This window comes from Strongylocentrotus purpuratus, unplaced genomic scaffold, assembly GCF_000002235.5.
Source record: "Strongylocentrotus purpuratus isolate Spur 01 unplaced genomic scaffold, Spur_5.0 spur5_scaffold_1, whole genome shotgun sequence".
In the NCBI taxonomy this organism is placed as follows: Eukaryota; Metazoa; Echinodermata; class Echinoidea; order Camarodonta; family Strongylocentrotidae; genus Strongylocentrotus; species Strongylocentrotus purpuratus.
In genome coordinates this window covers 11,533,823-11,556,562 of record NW_022145594.1, presented here as the reverse complement: position 1 = coordinate 11,556,562, position 22,740 = coordinate 11,533,823, and the positions used below count along the sequence as shown (strand labels likewise).

At 40.5% G+C, this 22,740-nt stretch overlaps 2 protein-coding genes across 2 annotated transcripts in view; both read right to left on the bottom strand.

Moving 5' to 3' along the window:
• LOC578280 overlaps positions 1-19,120 on the bottom strand; it is a 47,070-nt gene extending 27,950 nt beyond the window's left edge. The window contains exons 1-21 of the mRNA XM_030977685.1: positions 18,804-19,120; positions 18,332-18,487; positions 17,733-17,915; positions 17,097-17,258; positions 16,205-16,414; positions 15,423-15,602; positions 14,617-14,886; positions 13,893-14,027; positions 13,250-13,474; positions 12,446-12,577; positions 11,359-11,520; positions 10,471-10,593; positions 9,561-9,720; positions 8,568-8,743; positions 7,851-8,042; positions 6,685-6,906; positions 5,992-6,245; positions 5,105-5,322; positions 3,945-4,168; positions 3,106-3,252; positions 878-1,369 (exon numbers count right to left, since the gene is read on the bottom strand). Coding sequence (XP_030833545.1) covers positions 878-1,369; positions 3,106-3,252; positions 3,945-4,168; positions 5,105-5,322; positions 5,992-6,245; positions 6,685-6,906; positions 7,851-8,042; positions 8,568-8,743; positions 9,561-9,720; positions 10,471-10,593; positions 11,359-11,520; positions 12,446-12,577; positions 13,250-13,474; positions 13,893-14,027; positions 14,617-14,886; positions 15,423-15,602; positions 16,205-16,414; positions 17,097-17,258; positions 17,733-17,915; positions 18,332-18,487; positions 18,804-19,038 — 4,258 coding nt within the window. The 5' untranslated portion in view covers positions 19,039-19,120. The remainder of the gene's footprint in view (positions 1-877; positions 1,370-3,105; positions 3,253-3,944; positions 4,169-5,104; positions 5,323-5,991; positions 6,246-6,684; positions 6,907-7,850; positions 8,043-8,567; positions 8,744-9,560; positions 9,721-10,470; positions 10,594-11,358; positions 11,521-12,445; positions 12,578-13,249; positions 13,475-13,892; positions 14,028-14,616; positions 14,887-15,422; positions 15,603-16,204; positions 16,415-17,096; positions 17,259-17,732; positions 17,916-18,331; positions 18,488-18,803) is intronic.
• LOC764665 overlaps positions 19,088-22,740 on the bottom strand; it is a 102,061-nt gene continuing 98,408 nt past the window's right edge. The window contains exons 95-100 of the mRNA XM_030978512.1: positions 22,448-22,627; positions 21,814-21,921; positions 20,698-20,967; positions 19,919-20,122; positions 19,403-19,469; positions 19,088-19,103 (exon numbers count right to left, since the gene is read on the bottom strand). Of these exons, the coding sequence (XP_030834372.1) occupies positions 19,088-19,103; positions 19,403-19,469; positions 19,919-20,122; positions 20,698-20,967; positions 21,814-21,921; positions 22,448-22,627 (845 nt within the window). The remainder of the gene's footprint in view (positions 19,104-19,402; positions 19,470-19,918; positions 20,123-20,697; positions 20,968-21,813; positions 21,922-22,447; positions 22,628-22,740) is intronic.

Sequence of the window (22,740 nt, the reverse complement as noted above, 5' to 3'; positions counted from 1 at the left end):
AGAAATGCAGGCACAACTGAGAAAGACGAACCACACAAGCACCGTTATCCCACCCAGGACCGTGACTCTGACCCTACCCTAAATGCTAATACCTTGCACTGATGCAAGTTAACACTATTATTTTTTAAATTTGTGTTACTTTTGTATTTAAAAAAACATGTATTTATGTTTTGTTTCTATTCTGCTTTATGTCGATTTTATTTTAATATTGTAGTGTAAGGACCCAAGGAAGAACAGTAGTGTTCTATAAACACTGCTGAATTGGGCTTTCCACCGAATTTTTGTCTATGAAAATGTATAAATATTTCATTTTGTATATATTACTATGGATAATATTTTTATCTGATTTCGGAAATAAAAACAACAACAACAACACTTTGGATGCTTTCTCCGGCCTCTCTGCACAATACCACGTTTGTCACACATGCACTTTTGCACAAAAACAGTAGGCGCTGATTGATTTGTGCAATGACTTTTCAAAATGACAGATATCTGGTCTTGATTAGCTCTATGGCAACCTTTTTAAACCAATATGGATTAATCTTATGCTGGGAACAGTTAAATAATCCTGAATTCTTTGGTACAGTCAAACCTGTATATAGCGACCACCCAAGGGAAACACAAAAAGTGGTCTTTGTAGACAGGTTCCTTTAGTTTATTCCTCGGCACTATACATCCTGACTTATGGATCCTGCTGAGTATCGTCGTAGAAGTACAAGTAGTACATGTTTCAATGAAAAACCAAATTCAAGGGAAACAAAAAATGTGGTCTTTGTAGACAGATGGTCACTAAAGCAGGTTTGACTGTATATCTATCCCATGATAAATATCTGTGTGGCAGAGAGTTGAGCTGAAATGTGAAGTGTTTGTTACATACCTGCTGGACAATAGTTATAAGCTGGGCACGGCTTCGGATCCGGGAACAGAGAGCTCTGGCAGTAGTACCCGGCCTGGCAAGCAATGCAAGAATCCCTTCCCATGTCCGGCTGGTAGTTACCAACCCCACAGGGTACAGGGGCTGGACTACCCTCGGGACAGTAGTGACCGACTGGACACAGGAATTCCTGCGGGGTCGGGGCAGTGATGGTCTCGTTGGCCGGGCAGTAGAATCCGGCCGTGCATTCTGCCGTTGCGTTGGTCTTGCCCGGAGTATCGCAGTAGAAGCCACCAGGGCAGGGCAGGCAGTCGTCGACGCCCGCCGCACCCTCGGTATACCGGATGGTTCCTGAAGGGCACTGCTCAGGAGCGGGTGTGCCCTCGTCGCAGTAATGGCCGACGGGACAAAGTCCGTTCTCAGAAAACTCTGAGGTGGCCGTTGGGACCTGATCCACAGCTCCACCCTGGCAGTGGTAACCTGCAGTGCATGGTCCTGTTGGTGCAAAGATAATTGATGACAATTTGACATATCACGATAATGTACAATATATCGAGGGTTCAGTGACACAAAGACGTAACTCCATGTTTTGCCAAAATGAGAATTTGATATCAAAATGTTCAGAAAAATGGGGGCTTTCCAGGAAACACAAGATTTAACTCCATCCAACACCCATAGAAGTCAATGGCTAGTGAAACATAGACTTAACTCATTAAGGCCCAAGTGCTCAGTGACACATGAAACACTTTTTCTCAAAATGGCCAAAACGGAGTTACGTCTTTGTGACCCCTCAATATAGTCATAGAGAGAGCAAAGGTATGTACCCAAACATGTATATGTGCATGCACATGTGTAATATGACAAGTGTCCAAAATGAAGCCTGTCATTTCAACTATAAGAACATCGATTTTTAGCATAATTTTCATGATACAATGGGTCACGGTGTGGGAAGATGTCCTGAACAATGTCCCGTGGATTAAATTAATTGAAAAGAACAGGATTTTTATAATTTTCCCTCTTGATATAAAGTTTTGTTGGTTTAAAGAAAGGTTCTAAAGGGGTCCTAAAACCATTCATGTAATCAAGTTAGAATATGTTGATTGATGTACTATTACCAGTCTCTTTTTTATGTAACAGATTGTAACAGTGTGCAGGTAAGCCTGAATCCCATGACCGGGGTAATAATATATATATCTGTAAAGCGCTTTGAGTTCTTTGAGAACAGCGCTATACAGTGCGTCCCAGAAAAAACGAAACCGAGAAGTATCGATGTTCTATCATAACTTAATCACAACTATAATTAATGAATGATACATATTTGGAAAGCTTAGAGTCTCCTCTTTCATGTGATGCTACTCAAATAATGCATATTTCACGCATGAGTGATTAAAAGCAATTTGAAGGAAGGAAACCAAAAAGACATTTGGCGGGCGGTATCTGAATTTCGAAGAAAAATTCACATTTCTAGAAAGTTGAGGTTCTGCCCTTTCATATGACACCTCAATCAGGAAAAATGAGCGAGGAATGACAAAGTTCTGTTTGTTTAAAGTAGTGCTTGCATTTCCATAATTTTATTAAACAAATTCGTTTTCACTGGCTGCCTGCCGTATCAATAAACGAAATTAACAAAAGACTTAACTCCGTTTCGTTGACAATCAGCCGTAGACGAGAGTCTTCATGCATGGCTGATTGTCAACGAAACGGAGTGAAGTCTGTTGTCAAATCTGCTTTTTGCTACGGCAGGCACCCAATGAAAACGAATTTGTTTGTTAAAATTATGAAAATGTAAGGGCTACTTTAAGCAAACAGAACTTTGTTATTCCTGGCTCATTTTTCTTGATTGAGGTATCATATGAAAGAGCAGAAAATGAACTTTCTAGAAATATGAATTTTTCTTTGAAATTCAGATACCGCCCGCCAAATTACTTTTTGTTTCCCTTCCTTCAAATTAATTTTAATCACTCATGCGTGAAATATGCATCACGTGAGTAGCATCAAATGAAAGAGGAGACTCTAAGCTTTCCAAATATATATCATTCATTAATTATGGTTGTAATTAAGTTATGATAAAACATCGATACTTCTCGGTTTCGTTTTTTCTGGGACGCACTGTATAAGAACTAGCTAATATTATTATTATTACCGGTATGTCATGCTTTGTGTGGTTTTGAATAACATGAACTGAACTGAGAACTGGGACTACTGTAAAACATGCAATTTAACAAACGTACCTGTAGGCCAGACGTTACCATAGCCAGCGCAGTACTGCCCAGACACACAGTATGGACACTCCTCCTCTGAGCTGATACCAGTGATGTTGTTAAATCGGCCAGGAGGACAAGGGATGGGCAGCTGCTCACCAAAGACACAGTAGTGACCTAGAGGAAAGAAAGAATATTTATGTAATGATAGTAATTTCAACATCAATTATAATAATGCTTGTACATGTGGGAACAATTATTATATTCATCAATAATCCCTAAAAAAGAAATTGGCGTTTAATCTTTCTCCAATGTTCAAAATCCAAATATCCAAGTATTATTTCTTTAAATAACAAATTGTTTCTTTAATTGAAATTGAGCATCAATTCGAAAATGTTTGCAAAGATTATGATGTGCAACTGCATGATTAATCAAATGCATACATGGAGTAAAAACATGTCTATTTTCATAACTTTTCATATTTATTATTGTAAAAGCTCAATTTTAGAACTTGTTAACAGTTTCTCAGAATATTCGATTCAGAAACAGGACTATTTTAGAATAATGGGGCAATTAAAAAAAAAAATACCAGTGCTGCCAATTTATGAAAGAAGAAACTCAAACTTCATTTGTTAACCCATTGCTTACTGGAACCTGGTGGTCCCTGTGTTAAGTCTATGGAAATTAGATAATCCAGTAGTCAACAGGTTAAATCTTGTTAATACAGTGTCTGTTTAAGATTATTCAAATAAAGAATTTAACTACTACTATAACCTAATGGGGCAATAAAAATTTAAAAAACACACCAGTGTTGCCAATTTGAAAAAGAAAAAAAGCCCTGTCTCGATAGTGATTATAACTCTTCGTACCTGATTTACACGGCTCTGGCATGGTCATATTGGTGTACAAGCACATCAGACCGTCGGGACAGGTGGTACAGTTAGCCTGGCCTTCATCAGGTTGATACGTTCCTATGGGGCAACCCAGCTCACTGGTCACCCCCGAGGGGCAGTAGTGACCGGCCGGGCAAGGGTAGCCCATCCCGCTGTCGCTGGAGGGGGAACCGGTTGTACTTCCACCTGTACAGACGTAGCTGTTAGGGGGAATAACCAAAAAATTAATTGTTGTACTGTTAAACTTTACGATTTCCATGCATAACAATTTTGCAGATAAGTGAAAGTAAAGATTAATTAATGTTACTACAGGTATTTGCCTGAAAACAAGTGAATCAAAGTGCAACTTCCAAAAGTTTCTTACATTGAAAACAGCCAATGTGGGCAATTTACAAAATATTTGCAATCTACGAGTAAATTATATGTGTTAAAAAGTTCAATGTTCATACATGTATAACCTCTTGACTCGATCTCTCTGAAGTGTTATCTCTTTTGAACTATGGAGTTCATAAAAAAGTTCACAGGATAGCTCTTTGTATGCGCATTCGATACACGTTGAAGTACTCAATTTGGTATACAATTGTCTATATTAAAAATTTAAAATGTGCAAAGTTGCAGTGTACATGTACAAGTAAAATCAATTTGAAACACTTGCGTTTTTAACATCAGTCAAAAACACTGTTATATGACGAAGTAATCACCAAAACAACAAGTACTGGCGATTAGAAAATTGGCGGCTGACTTCAGTGTGCCAATTCACGTCTGAGAAGATGTCTGAACTCTAGACATTGGAAGTGTTACAGGTAAATTTCCCTTTTGGATGTGATAACAGAACTTTCAAATCACTGTTATCAATGAGTATATAATAATAATGGTGGCTTCTTAATAGCGCACATATCCGTCACATTGTGACGCTCCTGGCTTTAGCCTAGCTGCCGCATTTCAAGGAATTAATTCCTGCCAGGTACCCATTTACATCACCTGGGTTGAGTGTGGCAAATGTAGATCAATGTCTTGCCAAAGGACATTAGTGCCAAGGCGGGATTTGAACTGCAGACCTTGCGATCGACATTCCGTCGACGTATCCACTCGAACACGACACCTATTTATAAATACATGACGAGGTCAAATCTTACCCATCATCGCAGTCCGGCGCCTCATTAACCCTGATGAAAGCTTGAAGATTACAGTATTTTCCAGCGGGACACGGATCGCAGTCCTCCTCCTCAGTCACCCGAACGTTGTTTGAGAATGTCCCAGGCGGGCAGGGCTCAGGGTAGTCGGTCCCGTTGGTGCAGTAGTAACCCTTGGGGCAGACATCATTGCCGGTGAATGAACTGTTGTCAGCATCGACCTGGAAATATTTGATTAACAAGGAAATGCTCACATGAAAGTTGATGTGTGGGACTACACTGACAAGATCTACATTTACAAATTCTTTAACGTAAGGGAATTCCTGGTAGTCAGTCCCGTTTGTGCGGAAGTACCCCTTGGGGCAGATATCATTGCCGGTGAATGAACTGTTGTCAGAATCGACCTGAGATTTGGAGATTTGGAGAAGCATAGTTTGATTGAAAAAAATATTCTCACATGAGAATTGATGTGTGGGACTACACTGACAAGATCTGCATTTACAAATTCTTCAATGTAAGGGAATTTTTAGTATACCCTGCGATTTTAATGTTTATCATGGCCTTACTTTCATTATACAAGGACCTATTCATGTAAGGAACACAGAATTATCAAATACCTATCACTTGCCCACGTAGAGGGAATCTGTTTCATGATTGTTTTACCTGATTGCTAAGAAAGCATGCATATACTTGTAAGTAAGCAACCAGGGGGCCGGCGACTTAAGTCCTATCCAAGAGGCTTATACCAAAAGGTACACGCGAATTGGCTTGATTTCGAACCTGGAACCTCTTGGTTACAAGACCACTGCTCTACAACAGAGTCATGGCACCTCCTCTAATCATTGGATTTAGAATTTAATGGATGAAGATGAAAATAAAATGCAACGTACCATGTCATCGTATGGCGTTGGGCTGGATGCCCCGCTAGTGCAATAGAACCCTGCGTAGCATTCCCCGGTCGGTGTGGATAACGCCGGCTCCTCACAGTACGAGCCTGCCGTGCACTGTACACAGTCTTCCAGTTCATCGTAACCATCGCTGTCACCAAAAGTACCCTCTGGGCAGGCATTAGTAGTGGATAATCCAGTGCCAGGGGGGCAGAAGTACCCCCTAGGGCAAGTCACAGGGGTGATGACTGGTCCAGCTGTATATCATAATGACAGGTATTAGTTTGTGTTGCTGGTGTGTTTTTTTTTAAATTAATTTAATCTAATTTTGGGGGGCATGAATATGAAAAATGAAAAATTTGAGCTTTCAGACCAAAACTAAAAAAAACAAAGAGTATCTAAACAGCAATTATATTTATAGACTGGAATTTATAGGTGGAAATTTCATTGGGACCTTGTTTTGAACAGATGCTAAAGCTTATGCACTTTGAGTGGGACAGCCCAGGAACCTCCAGCCCCCCTACCGGGACACATGCAAAGCTTGCACGATCTGACCGCCCCTCTCCCAATACAAAATCCTTGCATTATGGGTGTATTGAAGTGCATTGTTTCCTTTTTGAAGGAAAAAAAACAAACAATATTAGATAATGGTTCCCTTTAAAACAATCTGCATAAAACAATGAGATGCAAACTCACATTCTGTTGGATCGCAATAGTATCCGCCCGGACACTGGTCACAAGAAGGCTGTTTCGTGTTGGCCTGGTACGTTCCATTCTCACACAGGATTGGGTCATGTGATCCCCCAGGGCAGTAGTGACCCTCCGGACACTCCAGACCAACCGGGTTGGACGAGGTTTGGCCGCCGGGACAGAAGTAGCCGGGATCGCAGTCATTGTCCGGTTCGGCATTGCCTTCACCTGTACGGATTGGAGTTACAGGATTAAGAGAGTTCAGTAGTCAATGGGTTATTAATTCTCAGCTTTCCTGTTTTCTCTGTCATCACTCATGAAAGTATGCAGAAAACCCTGCCTAGACATAACTTGGTACTTGGTTGTTGTTCCTCCAAAAGATTCCTAGTGGAATTTAAACTGGAGGTCGTGGTGGCAGAGAGTGGACTTATTTCGGAAGGAGTGCTACTTTAAACTTTGCTGAGTCAGTCAGGGATACTAAGGTCGGATCGAGATTATTCCATGCTCCGGGTGTGCGAGGAAAGAATGAGTTCTTGTATACATCCAATCTGGCTAATGGTATTTCAAACTGACTTGAGTGCCCGCGTCTGCTACGATCTGGTTTAGGTTTAATGTGGGTTCGGGCATCTATGTCCAGCTGGCCATGTGACATTTTGTGGAAACAGCTTAGACGGTGAGCTTCGCGTCTGTCTTGGAGGGAGTTCCACTTAAGAGAATTTAGAAGGTGGGTGACGCTTGCTTCTCTCTGATAAACACCCATCCATCCATCCATCGATTGATCTCACGTGGTACATAAATCAGAGTATTCAATATCTTTAGCGCAGTACCCGGATGACCGACCAATATTGTTTTTGTATTGCTCAGTCATCCGGGATCTTCAACTATCGATATCGATATCATATCAATATGACACAAAAACATATTTACAGAGGTAAGTCAAATGTTGTTATTTTGTATAAAGCCAGACTAATACAGATAATAATAACAATATTGTATGGCTATGTTTTTGTGGGATACAAGAATATATTGCTCTCGCTATTAAGACAATATTAGACTCATCTTTGACTCGTCCAATATTGTCATAGCTCGAGCAATATATTCTTGTATCACACTCAAAGCCATCCAATATTATATAATTATTATCTCTCAATCAAACAAAATTATGATCCTACCTTCACAGTACTCTCCGGATGTGCAGTTGAGGCAGTCACCCAGCTCCACGTTGCCCGAGGTGTTGCTGTACGTACCAGCGGGGCAGGCGAACGGTACACCCGTCCCAACGGGGCAGTAGTAGCCTGGAGGACAGGCATGCTGATCAGGCTCAAAGCTTGTGTGGTTGCAGTAAGACCCAGCAGAGCAGTTACCTGTAAGGGTACGGTACAGGGTTCAAAGGTTAAATTAATCTACAGTGTAAAATATACAGAATCTGTAGCATATGTGATTTAAAGGCCCACTATACTACTTGTAGCTACTTGCTCCCTCTATATAGAAAACAATGCATAATCGGTGACCAATGGACCCCCATCATCCTCTTTTCCTTATGTTAATTGAGAGCTGATTTGATGAGATAACCACCTGTCAGAGACCTTGCAGTGAGGTCTAATCCCCCTGGCCAACCTAGTGCAGACAGGTTTTAAAGAAAAATGGAAGCTACAATCAAAGTTTGCTTAAAGCTCGTACCAATACAGTATTCAAACTTCCTTTACAACGCTTTGAAATGTTCATGTATGTAACCTATTTTGAAGCTGGTGTGGTTGCAGTGAGAAAATCAACTTGATATTAGCCAACATTTTCTCTTCGATGATAAACAATGGTGGTCTTCATTTCATGCTGTTAATAAGGTGTTTCTTACCGGAACAAGAAAGGGAATAAAATGACTGAAGATTTACCAGTAGGTTCAGCCAGCCCGGGTGTCTCGCAGTACATTCCTGCAGGACAGTTCAGAGGACTCGGTGACCCTCGAGGGCAGTAGTACCCTGGCCCACAGAGTCCGCCAGTGCTGTTGCTGTAGTCTGGACATACGCAGTCAAACTGTGGGTGACAGGTATCATCTGGATACTGGTAGCTAGAGAGAAAGAGAAGAGGATGATAACTTGTTATACAGTTTCAAACTCAATATAAGTATTATTATTATCACATATTTCATCATATGTTTTATGTGTAAACAGTATACACATACCGTACGTGATATGCATTTACAGCGTAACTTGCATTGGTAATAATAGTAAATAAATACTTGAACTCATTCAAAAACAGATATTTGTTCTTTAGGAGGAACTTTTTTTGTCATTACACAGTTACATGTAAGGGGACTTTTACATGTATGAGTGTATCACTCAATGAAAATGGGAAAGAGTTCGAAAATGATACACAATGATACATTCCTTGGGTAAATACAAAACAAAACAAACAACAGCAACAAAAACTCTGCACAAAGGCTTCTATACGATCTCGTCAATCTGTGTTATATAAAATAAATTTTGCTGCGGTGGTCTATTTCCTCCACCTAATGTTAAAATAGGCCTTTCAAAAACACCTACTGTAGTCATGGGGTTTAAGCACTTGACTTAAAAATTGAAGGTCATGGTTCAATCCCCGACACAGCACTAATGTCCTTTGCCATGACTTAATCTACATTTGCCACTCTCCACCCAAGTGTTAAATGGGTACTCAGTAGGATGCAAAGGTTAATGTGGTTGAATGAGCAAGTGGTGCTTGTAAAATGGCGACTGGCCGGAATCTTCCCCATGGAGTGGAGAATGTGCATACATTTTGAGCGGGTGAGCCTGAATCCGATGACCGGGGTAATAATATGTACTGCGTCTAGAAACAAATTATTAGGCGCATTATAAATGTGAGCTATTATTATTATTATTACATACCTGTTGTTGACTAGAACGCCTACGTTGAATGGTCTCTTGGCATAGGAGCCTCCTGTGCAGAAGAACCCTTCGTCGCACCAACCGCTGGGGTAGTCTAAGCCTGTTCCTTCACAGTACATGCCAGGTGGGCAGAACATGCAGTCTGTCAGATTCATTTGACCTGTTTTAAGGCAGAAATGAACAGAAGGTTACAATACAAGGTGTTTTTTCATTTCATTTCATTTCCATTTCCCCTTAAAACACATATAACAATTTAAATACAATATCTGATTAACACAACAAAACAAGAAAATAGCATAACAATATTTAAAGAATTTAGAGCAACTTGAATTAATACTTGAGACTGTGGTGGAGCCAATCAAGGGCTGGTCTCCAGGTTGAGTGAGGCGCAATGGCTCAGGGGTAAAGCAGTGGTCTCATAACCGGGAGGTCCCGGGTTCAAAACCACCACTTCGATGCACTAGTGCCCTTTGGTATTAAGGCATTAATCCTCCTTACAAAGTATCTCGAAGAGGACTTAAAGCTGTCAGTCCCCTGGTGATCAACTTTACAACAGGCATGAAAGAAATCTGTACCTAGAGACCATTTGCCTATTATTACCCTTAAGCAATATTCACATTTCTATAATAGTTTCAGTGTAATAACATACTTATGAGCGATATACATCATGTTGTATCTGTAGCATACATGTACAGAGTCAAGAATAGAAAATACATTGTATAGCGCTGTGGAAAAATGTCTCCCGGTGAGTTGAATTTGTTGTTGTTGTGCTGTCTTTTTACCTTCTAAAGCTTTCATGATTCTATGTACAAATTTTGATATTATCTAGCTTTAGGGAAAAACTGGGCCAAATGTTATTGAAAAGAGAAAAAAATTGAATATGGCAGAAATTTGTGTACTTGTATAATACCTGTGACATTGTTATATGTTCCGGCTGGGCAAGGGTACTGGTCACTGTAATCGGTTCCGTCTGGACAGTAGTGACCGACTGGACATTCCAGAGGTACAACAGTGGCATTCTCACAGTAATAGCCTGAAGGAAAGGTGAGACAAAATGTGTTAAAAGTTGAGCATGAAACCTTACCAGTGCATCACATCTTACCTTTGTACGCACTAGAAGGTATGCACACATGTACATGTATCTTAGACATGTATTATTCCTTTTTTTTTATAGGAACCTGATGAGTGATGTGGTGTACTTTCACTATTTTTTTATTGCAGGCATTCTAGAACCTATTTTCAATGAAAGCACCACTACCAACAATTTACCAACATGAATGAAAATCATTATAAGCAACATTACCATCATCAACATTACTGTCATCATCATCATCACCATCATCATCATCACCATCATCATCATCATCACCATAATCATCATCATCACCATCATCATCAACACCATCATCACCATCATCGTCATCATCATCATCACCATCATCATCATCATCATCACCATCATCATAACCATCATCATCATCATCACCATCATCACCATCATCACCACCACCACCATCATCACTATCACCATCATCATCATCACTATCATCATCACCATCATCACCACCCCACCACCTCCCGATCAGTTTTGTTACCTGGTCGGCAAGCATCACAGCTAGCTCTCTGAGTGTCGCTGCTATAGAACCCAGCCAGACATTGGCATTAGTAATACCACCACTAAACACTACGATCATCATCATCATCATCATCTTCATCACCACCTTCACCATCATCATCATCATCACCACCACCACCACCCCCACCACCACCACCACCACCACCCCGTCAGTTTTGTTACCTGGTGGGCAAACATCACAGCTAGCTCTCTGCGTGTAGCCGCTGTAGAACCCAGCCAGACATGGGACAGGAGAAGCTGTTCCCGTCGGACACTCGTGACCTGCGTAGCAATGACCTCCGACCCCGGTATTATTCTGCCCATTAGGAGCTCGTACGTTCACACCTGTTTCAAGAGAGAACAATTAGTTAAAGGTAATACAAAGTTTTGGTATGGGGTCATGAATTTGGTTCAAATGAAGATATTGGAAGCATATGTGATCCTACAATATTCAGTGATCGTTATCACGGTTGAAATCGAGTATAAAGTTATGAAATTGTAAATAATAAACTCGTTATGATGTTTAGCTCCCTCTCAAGGTCAAGATATTAATTAAGCTATAAAACAATGTTTCTTGACTAAAATCGACCAATTAGCTATTCCCGTTTGGAAATTATATATCGCAACTACATATTCTGAGAATTTCATGGTCACAGCTATCATTGTACGTCCATAGGCGCTATTTGAAATTAATCAAAAATTACCGGGAGCACCGGTAGCAGAAGTGTTTTAGAGGCTAAATTTTCTAGTGCTTATAATACATCCACAGGGGCATCCAAATATATGAAAATTGTAAAGAATCACTATCCGCCAAATTTTCAAAATTTCCTGAAACTTTGTATTACCTTTAAAATAATGAAATGTGACAAAAATCAATACATTGAAATTATTTGAAAATAATCAAAACTATTATTTCTTCACTGATTTATTCACTGATATGAATACTATAATTGCAATTTTTCTATACTTAATTTCCAATGAGGGAACAAAGGTATATCAAGCCTCCTGTAAACACTATTTTCATGCTTGTGTAAAGACAAAAACTAAGAGATACTATTTAGTTCTGCTGCCTGTAAATGCTTAAATGTGCACTTGCATAAAACATTTCAAAGAATCTAATCAATCATGTTTTGTTTATTTCACAAGAACAATCCAGATGCAGCTTCTTCTTTTTTTTTCTTTCAGCAATTTCATCACTTCTGCAACAAATGCAGGAAAAAAAGCTCACTATGGCTCTAATCTCACAGCAGTATATGACCTTTGACCTTACCTAGAGTACAGAAGAATCCCGGGTCGCATTCGTCGGTCGTTGAATCTTGGCCTGGGCTCTCACAGTAATATCCGCCAGGACAATCAGTGCACTCACCCACCTCCGCTAACCCAGTACCAGCTCCGTATGTACCTGGAAACAGCAAAATTATCAAATTGGCAACACAGTTTGGGTTTAATAGTCAAATTTGAAGAAAAAAAAATAAACTTTGTATCTTTTAAGAAGTTAACAAAATGCAATCAAGGATTTAAAAGATATCTTCAACTAACGTTGAAAAAATCTAACAAACATAATCTTACTGAAAAAAAGTACTGCAAACAGAACGAAAAAAAGGAGGTCTATACACCTTTAATTTATTTATTTATCTTTTGGTATAAATGACAGACATGTACATACTTGTGTGAAATATATTCATTATTCCTGTTAGTTTGGATAAAATGTTTTCCAAACTAGTGGTCACATTGAATTATGGTGTAAAAACATTCATTACCAGAGGTAAACAATTTAAAAAGACAAATATAAAAATTGCAAACTCTGATTGAGCAAAAACATATTTTTGGGGGAATCTTCAAAGGGTTATGCAGGAACGTCAAGAGGTTTTTTTTTCTTACATGCTCGCATGTATGTCTACATGTACATAAAATAATAAACATGGCATACATGCAACATACACTGGATGACTTTCAAACCAAAGGAGTCAAATCACCATCACTACCATTACCATCACAATCATCATCACCATCAACACCACCAACATCACCACCACATACGCACAGGCTCTCTTAATGTCTAAGGTATTTTTACCTTGCGGGCATGGCTGTACGTCGTATCCAGTTCCCATGGGGCAGTAGTAGCCAGCTGGGCAGGGATCAGGCTCCGTCCCTCGAACGCACATGAAGCCCTCTGGACAGACCAAGCACTCTGATGCTCCTGTGTCGTTCATGTAGGTGGCATTGTTACAGGGCAGGGGATAGCCGGTGCCCTCTGGACAGTAGTGACCGATCGGACAGATGTCACCGGTCACTTGATCTTTAGAAAGAAAAAGAGGGAATGGACATTTTTTATATTAATAGTTATTGTTATCACCAACACCACCGTAATCAGCACCATCACTATCATCACCACAACAATTATCACCACCACCACCACCATTACCATCACCATCATACTCACCACCTTCATCATCATCACCACCACCACCACCACCATTACCATCACCATTATACTCATCACCATCATCATCACCATCATCATCATCATCACCATCATCATTATCATCACCATCATCAATATCACCATCATCATCATCACCATCATCATCACCATCATCATCACTATCATTACCAACACCACCATCATCATCATCATCATCACCACCACCACTACCACCACAGCCATCAACACCATGATCACCACCCCCACCATGACTACAACATAGAAATACTACCTTGCGGGTTGGGGATAGAGGCGTTTCCCATGCAGTAGTAGCCTTCAATACAGGTGCCGGTGATGTTGGACTGTCCCTCGTACTGGCAATAGAAGCCTGGATCACAGCCTACACAATCTTCAATGGTATCTTTGCCTGTATCAAATAGAAAAATAACTTAATTAATAAGGCTTGTGGAAAGCAGTTGTGTAGCTGACAATTCTACTCTGTAAAAATAAAACTACATATAATAATAAATAGGTTGTAGAAATAAAACAGTACCCTTCCGTTTGCGGCAGGCAGCTAGTGAAAACAAATTTGTTTAATAAAATTATGGAAATGTAAATTACTGAAATGAACTTTGTTATTGTTAGCTCGTTTTTCCTTATTCAGGTGTCATATGAAAGGGCAGAAACTGAATTTTCTAGAAATGTGATTTTCACTTTGAAATTCAGATACTGTCTGCCAAATGACTTTTTGGTTCCCTCTCTTCAAATTAATTTTAATCAATCATGCGTGAAATATGCATCATATGAGTAGCATCAACTGAAAGAGGAGGATCTAAGCTTTACAAATAAGTGTCATTTATTAATTACAATTGTGGTTAAGTTATGATAAAACATCAATAATTTTCAGTTTCGTTTTTTCTGGGACGCACTGTACAAATTTACATGTATCATTTTGCACATAACAGAGCCTTTTCTGGTTTGGAAAAATAGGAACATCAAAACATCATTCTACAGACCTTCTTCAGGGTTGTAAGTCCCCATTGGACACTGGATGGGTACAGGAGTGCCCACGGGACAGTAGCGGCCCATCGGACACAGGTACCCTGTACCGTTGGTCGGGTTAGAGCGGTCAGAGCCAAGCTCACAGTAGAATCCAGCCAGGCATCCCTCAAAGGGTTCGGACTGGCCAACGGTGGGGCAGTAGGAGCCTGGATCGCAAAGAGGACATTCTCCGGCTGTACGCAGACCGGTCTGGTTGCCATAGCGACCCTTTGGACAGTTCTCACCTGTTTATAAAAGAAGTTTGATATTAGTCTAAAATTCTATATCAAATGCTTTTAAATAAAGTGTTACAGAAAGTTTCAAGATCATTATCACATGTTTATCATTCATTGTTTTGCCTCATCATTCATAAGGTGACGGCTTAATTGGGATTGTGCGGTGAATCGAGAAGAACTTCTTAGCACAAACCGGGCCATTTTTTTTCCAGCCACGTTTGATCAATGATACAGGGGTAGGGCTTGAGTTTTGATTTGGAGGAAAGTTGAGTTGAGGGTTAAATGTAGTGTTGTGTTCAGGGTTAAATTGAGGAATTCAGGAAGTATGATGTACCATGGGATTAGACCAATTGGATAGTTGACGAACTGGGGGGTGTTTCACAAAACTTGTCATCAGTAAAATGACAGTTTTTGTTATAAGCTACTGAAATCCTTGCTTCTGATTGGTTACCAGAAGACTTGTCACTGATTTTTGTCATTTGTCATTAAAAAAGGCTTTGTGAAACATGCCCCTGGTTGTAGACCAAATAGCAATAAGCCCTTACCTGTGACGGATCCCTGGACGCAGAACATCCCTATGGGGCAGATATCTCCCGTGACCCCGTCCTCGGGGGCGGGCTCGCTTGACCCTAGGGTGCAGTAGAAACCTGCCTGGCACTCTGCCTTGGGCGCCTGCAGACCGGCCTCGTCGCAGTACCAGCCTGCATCACAATCAGTACACTCGCCTAACATAGAGAGAGAGAGAGGATGAGAATGATTAGAGGAGGATTTTGGGAAAGAAATCTATCATCCTTATTAAAATGGTCGAGCAGGTCATTATTAGAGTGAAAAACCTCTTATTTCAATACAGTCAAACTTGTTTATAAACATACACATTGGGTACACTCGCACACTCGTACACTTTGGGAAAGTAATCTATCATCCTTATTAAAATGGTAGAGCCTGTCTATAGAGGTCATTGTTAGAATGATAAACCCTCGCATTTCAATACAATCAAAATTGTTTTTAATTATATTAAACAGAAAGCTTTTGTTAAATACAGTATTATGTAGTGGAATTAATTTCTCCTCATAAATAAACCTGTCAATAAAGGTTGCTTAAGAGAGAAAAGATAAAATGCCCTATAAAGAAAGATTGTATTCAAACAGCTTCACCTACACAGTTTCAATACTCCTGATACTGCAAACAGTAATTAGCAAAATACAATCAGTCCAACTTTCCTGCAAGGTAGCAAGGCACCAAAACTACCGGTAGTTACAAATTCCTCTAATGAGCTTTTAACCCCTTTGTGGATCTTAAGTTAAAGAGGAATACTTCCAGAACTTACCCACACTGGCGAGGTTTGTCTGATTGGAGTACGTGCCCGGAGGACACTTGTTCTGCTCTGCGTATTCTGTTCCGTTCGGACAGTAATGTCCCATGATACAATCCTGGGGTACAATCACGCCCGTCACGTTATTGAGCTCATAGGGGTCACAGTATGACCCCTCGGGGCAAAGGTCGCAGGCGCCCTGACCCTCGGATGACTGGTATGTACCTACGAGGGAGAAAGAGAGAGATAGAGAGAGAGAACACAAATTTATGGGGTTGCCAATAACGACTACTTTTCTTTTCATAAACAATAAAATCCACTAATACTTAAAGCTTCACTGTAGTACTTAAAGCTACTTGCGCCCTCTATATAGTAAACAATGCCTAAGTGGTGACCGTTGGTCCCCCATGGTCCCCTTTTTCTTATGTTAATTGAGAGCTTATTTGATGAGATAACCACCTGTCAGTGACCATGTAGTGACGTCTAATCCCTCCTGGCCAAACTAGTGCAGATAGTAATTCCTAATTATTAGATTACAAGTTATTAACCCATTTTTTTTAATCATAACTTTATGGACAATCTAGGCTACGGTGTATGCATCATAAGAGAAAACATCCAAGATGAAATCTGTGTTTTTTACAAACACAACTATCTCTTTCTACCGAATTGTATGCATCAAAACATGTATCTTTTTTTCAGTAATTATCTACATTTTACATTAATACCGGTACTCTATACATCACAAAACAGACAACCTGAACACAAAATGATAATACATGTTCACGAAGCTTACACTCATGACGTTTAATCAAGATTCAGGATTCATGCCAAACTAGCTCTGAATATTAATGCCGTCAAAGTCACTTATTTTAGATAAACTAAAATCAAACAAAGAAATGACACATACCTCTGACACAAAGCTGGGGAGCAGTGCTTCCGACTGGACAAGAGAAGCCAGCTGGACATGTGAAATGGACGGGGGTCTTGGTTGCTTGACCGCCAGGACAGTAGAAGCCGGCGTAGCACAGACCTGAGGGTACAGGCAGACTCTCACCGGCGCAGTAGGATCCTTTAGAGGCAAAGAGATGTATGTGTGTATTGTTTTAAAAGAATTAGAAGGGGGGAAAAAGGACTAAATACACATGAACGTCCCATAATGTATTGTAAAGAGTTGCGATACTTAAAGCTCAAAAGACATGCATACACGTGTAAGCATGTATATGATTTTATCATTATAGTAAACATCCTTGTCAATCCTTGTCAATTTTCAGTAGAGGGCCATACGTGTACCGGTACACTGTATGTGTTTCCTTTCAATAGTGGCATAAGGAGGACAGGAAGGTCCTTTCAATTTGTTTTTAATCTGATTTTGAATAAGCTGTTTTTTTACTAACAAAAGAATATACGAGCAGATTTAGAACAATTTTGAAATGCTTTCTGTATGGATCTTAATGAAAGACATGCATCTGTAAATTCACAGCAACAGGAGTATGTACATGTGATGTTTCAAACAACCCTAAAAAAAGTGGACTACTCCACTCACCTGGTGTGCAAGACTCGCAATTGGCTGGCTCTGTGTTGCCTGTGGTGTTTGAGAACGTTCCATTGGAGCACGGGGTAGGATAGGCTGAGCCCATCTCACAGTAGTGGCCAGCTAGACAATCAAAGCCCTCTGGTTCAGCATTGTCGTTGCCCCCCGGGCAGTAGAAGCCTGCACTGCATGGTGCTGAGGAGGAGAAGATAGAAGTATGATTACAATATTCTGTGGGGATCGACTTAAAGCGACAAGCTCATGGAAGTTGATATTTGTAAAATGAGGTGATCGATTGGGACGATTCCACAAACAATGATCACATGTGTGCACTAGTTTTTTATTAACAATTAACTAATTTTTCCTTTTCTTCACCTCATTAAATCCATCATTGTCATCACACCCATCATCACTGTGACCATTACAGACTTTGTCATCCTCATCTCCACCACCACTATGATGATGATGATCATCATCATCATCATCCGATCCCCTCCCCTTCCCATCAACTCCAACACCAATGACGTCAACATTACCACCACCACCACCATCATCATCACTACCACCACCACACCACCATCACCAAAGCAACAATCTATCCTGTCTCTTACCGGAAGGAGTGTCCAGCTCATAGTCTCCACAGTAGTAGCCCGGATCGCAGTCGATAGGTCTGGATGCCCCTGCTGGGCAGTAGGTACCAGGTGGACATCTGTTGCCGGTGTAGTTCACCGCGGGACAGGTGCAGTCTGAGATGACCGATGCATTGCCTGCGATACAAATCATATAACAATACCATATATAACAATATATATTTTTTAACGGATCTTTGTTCATTATTAATGATAGAATAAACATAGTTTAACTAGGGCAATGAAACTATTTTGGGGATTTTCAACAGGTTATAAAAAACACTCTTCCAATCATTTGTTGCCTTGAACTGAACATGGTTGGACTGAATACAACTGGGTTGATGTAAGCTGGATAAGTATCTTCAACTCCAATAAAGCTGGAATATACTCAATATAACTAGAACAAGTTAGACTGGAATCAGAAATTCAATCTATTTTGAGCTGGAGCACCAACCTGTCGGTAGAGGCATAGAACTAGCCGATCCCCCAGTGCAGAACCAGCCGGCCGAGCAGTTACCCGTCGGTGCTGGCAACCCCTCGCCCTGGCAGTACATCCCCGGAGGGCAAAGGTCGCAGGAAGTGCTATCCTGCTGTATAGCGAGACCGTTGTATGTCCCTTCGGAGCAGGGGTACTGGATGGCGTAGCCGGTGCTGAGGGGGCAATAGTAGCCCTCGGGGCAGGGGTACATGGTAGGGTCACTGGTGTTGGATGGACAGTAGTAGCCGGCTGTGCATGCATCACATGAGGATTGCTCTGTATGATAGGAACACAATGAATCCGATGATAAATCTAAATGCGGTATGGACTTTCTGACATGAATTGGAGAAAAAGTGCCCGCATATTTCACTAACAGTGTATGTACAAATATCTGATTTATTTAATCCACTTTAATAAAGAGTATAATGAGATGAAAAAATGAAGGAAAAGAAAGGAGAAACCATTTAGGAGAGCAGAATATGAGGAGGTACTTTGTCCGTTTTCATTTTTTGGAAACAACATACATGGTTGAAAACAATTGGAAAATTTCAGATGGATGCATAAAAAAAAAATACATGGTAGGGTCACTGGTGTTGGATGGACAGTAGTAGCCGGCTGTGCATGCATCACATGAGGATTGCTCTGTATGATAGGAACACAATGAATCCGATGATAAATCTAAATGCGGTATGGACTTTCTGACATGAATTGGAGAAAAAGTGCCCGCATATTTCACTAACAGTGTATGTACAAATATCTGATTTATTTAATCCACTTTAATAAAGAGTATAATGAGATGAAAAAATGAAGGAAAAGAAAGGAGAAACCATTTAGGAGAGCAGAATATGAGGAGGTACTTTGTCCGTTTTCATTTTTTGGAAACAACATACATGGTTGAAAACAATTGGAAAATTTCAGATGGATGCATAAAAAAAAAATAAGATTAATTCTACAATTACCACTATCACAAAGCTAAAACACTTACTGACACTTACTGACAATTTACTGACAGTTTCGGTTTAGGGAATAAATAATTCAAATGATCTGAGAAGAGAGAAAGCTAAAGTGACAGAAAGTGGGTTATTTCTCACGTGGGCTACTGGTGTAGGTGCCAGCGTCACACTCCAAAGGAAGAACCGAACCCGTCGGGCAGTAGCTTCCTTCAGGACAGACTCCGCCCACTCCGGTATGGCTACCAGAAGGCGTGGCCACGTCGACACCGTATTCGCAATAGAAGCCTTGCGTGCATTGGCTGTCTTCACGACCGAGACCAGGTGTGCTGCAGTAATATCCACCTGGGTCGAAAAAAGATGTGAGGGATTTTCTTGAAACAAATCACAAGCATTTATGATTTAGATTCAGGCTTCATCCTCTACAAATATTCCTATTGTTATCATAATTCTCCATCTTATGTTTGTACCATTTATATGCATCAACTTGTAAACATTTCCTTTACTGAAAGTGAATTCAGTATAAATGGTTTAAAACTGAATCAGGCTTTAATCTCTTCAAAAACCATCCAGGTACCAATCACTTTTTAGCTTTCCTAAAAACTTGAAAATAATTCCAGTAATTAATATCATAATTACTCTAATAATCTCCCCCCCCCCTTATTGCCTGTAGTGCAGTATACTAATATTAACATCTGTGTTCAAACTACCACAATCACAATAAACAAAGATGGTATAAACCTAACAAAACATGATTATCAAGACACAATGAACAAAATACAGAAAGAAATAAAGAAATAGGGAAAAAAAGAATAAGAGCATTATGAGATAGCCCTACAGCACAATCATATTGATGCCATGCGGTACACTGTAAGAAGTATCATTTGTGAATTGCTTGCAAGAGCATCAGAATAAGCTACCTGTGCAAGGCGTGCACTCTGATTCCTGGGCCAACCCGCTGCTGTTGCCAAAGTAGCCAGCAGGGCAGGCGATGGCGTCGTGGCCCGTGCCCTCGGGACAGTAGTAGCCCTGGGGGCAAAGGTCAGCGGTGTCGCCGTGGATACACTGTCGGCCAGCGGGACAGACGTAGCATGCAGCTGCTCCGGTGTGGTTGACATAGGTTCCGTTGGGGCATGGGACGGGGGCTACGGAGCCAAGCTCGCAGAAGTAACCGGCTGGGCAGATGTCACCTGTTTAAGGGAGAGGATTGTCAGTTTCCATGTGCAGAAGGTCATAATTCAACAACACCAGACTTAGTGGAAATACCATTAATGGGTGTAGAAGTTTGCACACAGTGAACCTGTAGGCCAATCAAGAATACCCTCTAGTCTCTCAGAGAGTGTTTTCAGGTGGTAGAAATGTCAGATAATGAATTTACCATACGTATGGGGGAAGGCAAAGCATTACATGTACATAAAGCCTGTTGGTCATAATACTGAAGGCTAATCCTGGTGATTGACAACACCTGTTATCGGGTAAATACCCATGAGAGCCCACTCCTATGTGTCTTTAAGAGGAGTTCAAAATGAAAATCTCAGGCATGAAACAATATCAAAACAAAGTGCCACAATGCTGCAAGGCAAAGCACCAAGAGGCAACATATTTTGCTTAGCATACATACACTCAAGATAACCATGTGATAGAACTACTCCACAAAGTTTAGATAAGCACACATTTGTGTGAATACACCCTTATCATGGTTGACAATATTCATAATAGCAAAGCTATTTATACTAACATTCCGTACAGCATTTAAAGACAAGTGTTTTGTCATTTTATTGAATTTTCATCTTCTACACACTGTTAAAAGTACCAATACATAACTCTATGCAAGTGTAACAGGTACATGTATATACATGTACAGTTCACTATCTCTCAGAGATTGAAACTTGAAAGCACCTTGTACTTTAGACTTGAAACTTGAACCAATGAGAATGGAGAGATTTTCAAACAGACCAATACGAAAGGAGAGATTTTCAAACTGACCAATAAGAATGGAGAGATTTTCAAACTGACCAATCAGAATAGATTGTTACCTGTGATTCCATCCTGTGGGTTACTCTGATTGGAGCCCCCTGAGCAGTAGAAGCCTTCCGAACATTCAGCCGTCACATTGGTCTTGCCGGGGGTCTCGCAGTAAGATCCTGAATTTGGCATAGGAAGATAAGAATAGGTTAGAAGTCCCTTAGGGTACAAGTACTTGTACAGCCATTGTGAATAAAATCAATAATCGTAATCAACACTGAAGGAGAGGAACCATCTGCCAGTACATGTACACCAATACCCTATTGCACAATGCAGAAGAGTCTGTAGGTGAACCCTGATGTAGCCGTGGACCTACACATCAGTTATGCCAGGAGGAGGGATACTTGAGGTATAGTGATTAAGTTTGCTTTTCCCCTCTCTGGCACAGGTGACACCAAATTCAGGTACAACATTTTCACCACCATCATCATCATCATTGTCCTAATAATCATTGGCATGCCCTAGCTACGACATTCTACGCAAACCAGATTGTTAACTTCAACTCTAGACTAAACACTACATGAACACATTACCTTAAACCAAAACCTAATAACAACCCTGACCCTAACTCTAACCCTCTGCCAAGAGTTGTTGTCATCGCAGTATATATAATTCATTAGAGCACTAACATCCTCATACATGTACCTGCACTACAGAGCACACAGTCATCTAATTCCTCCGCTTCTGCAATGTCAAGGAAAGTTCCTGGAGGGCAGGGCTCCGGGACGTCCGTCCCATTGGGGCAGTAGTGGCCCGGTGTGCAGACGTCTCCATAGGCCTTGCCCACTGGGGCGGCTTCCTCAGATGAGCCCAAGCAATAGTAGCCTAGAGAAAAAAGCACAATAATAATAATATTACACAACAATTTATTAGGCGCTTAATACATTTGTTTCTAAGCGCACCATTGTCTGACTAAAACTTACCAATCAAAACTTATA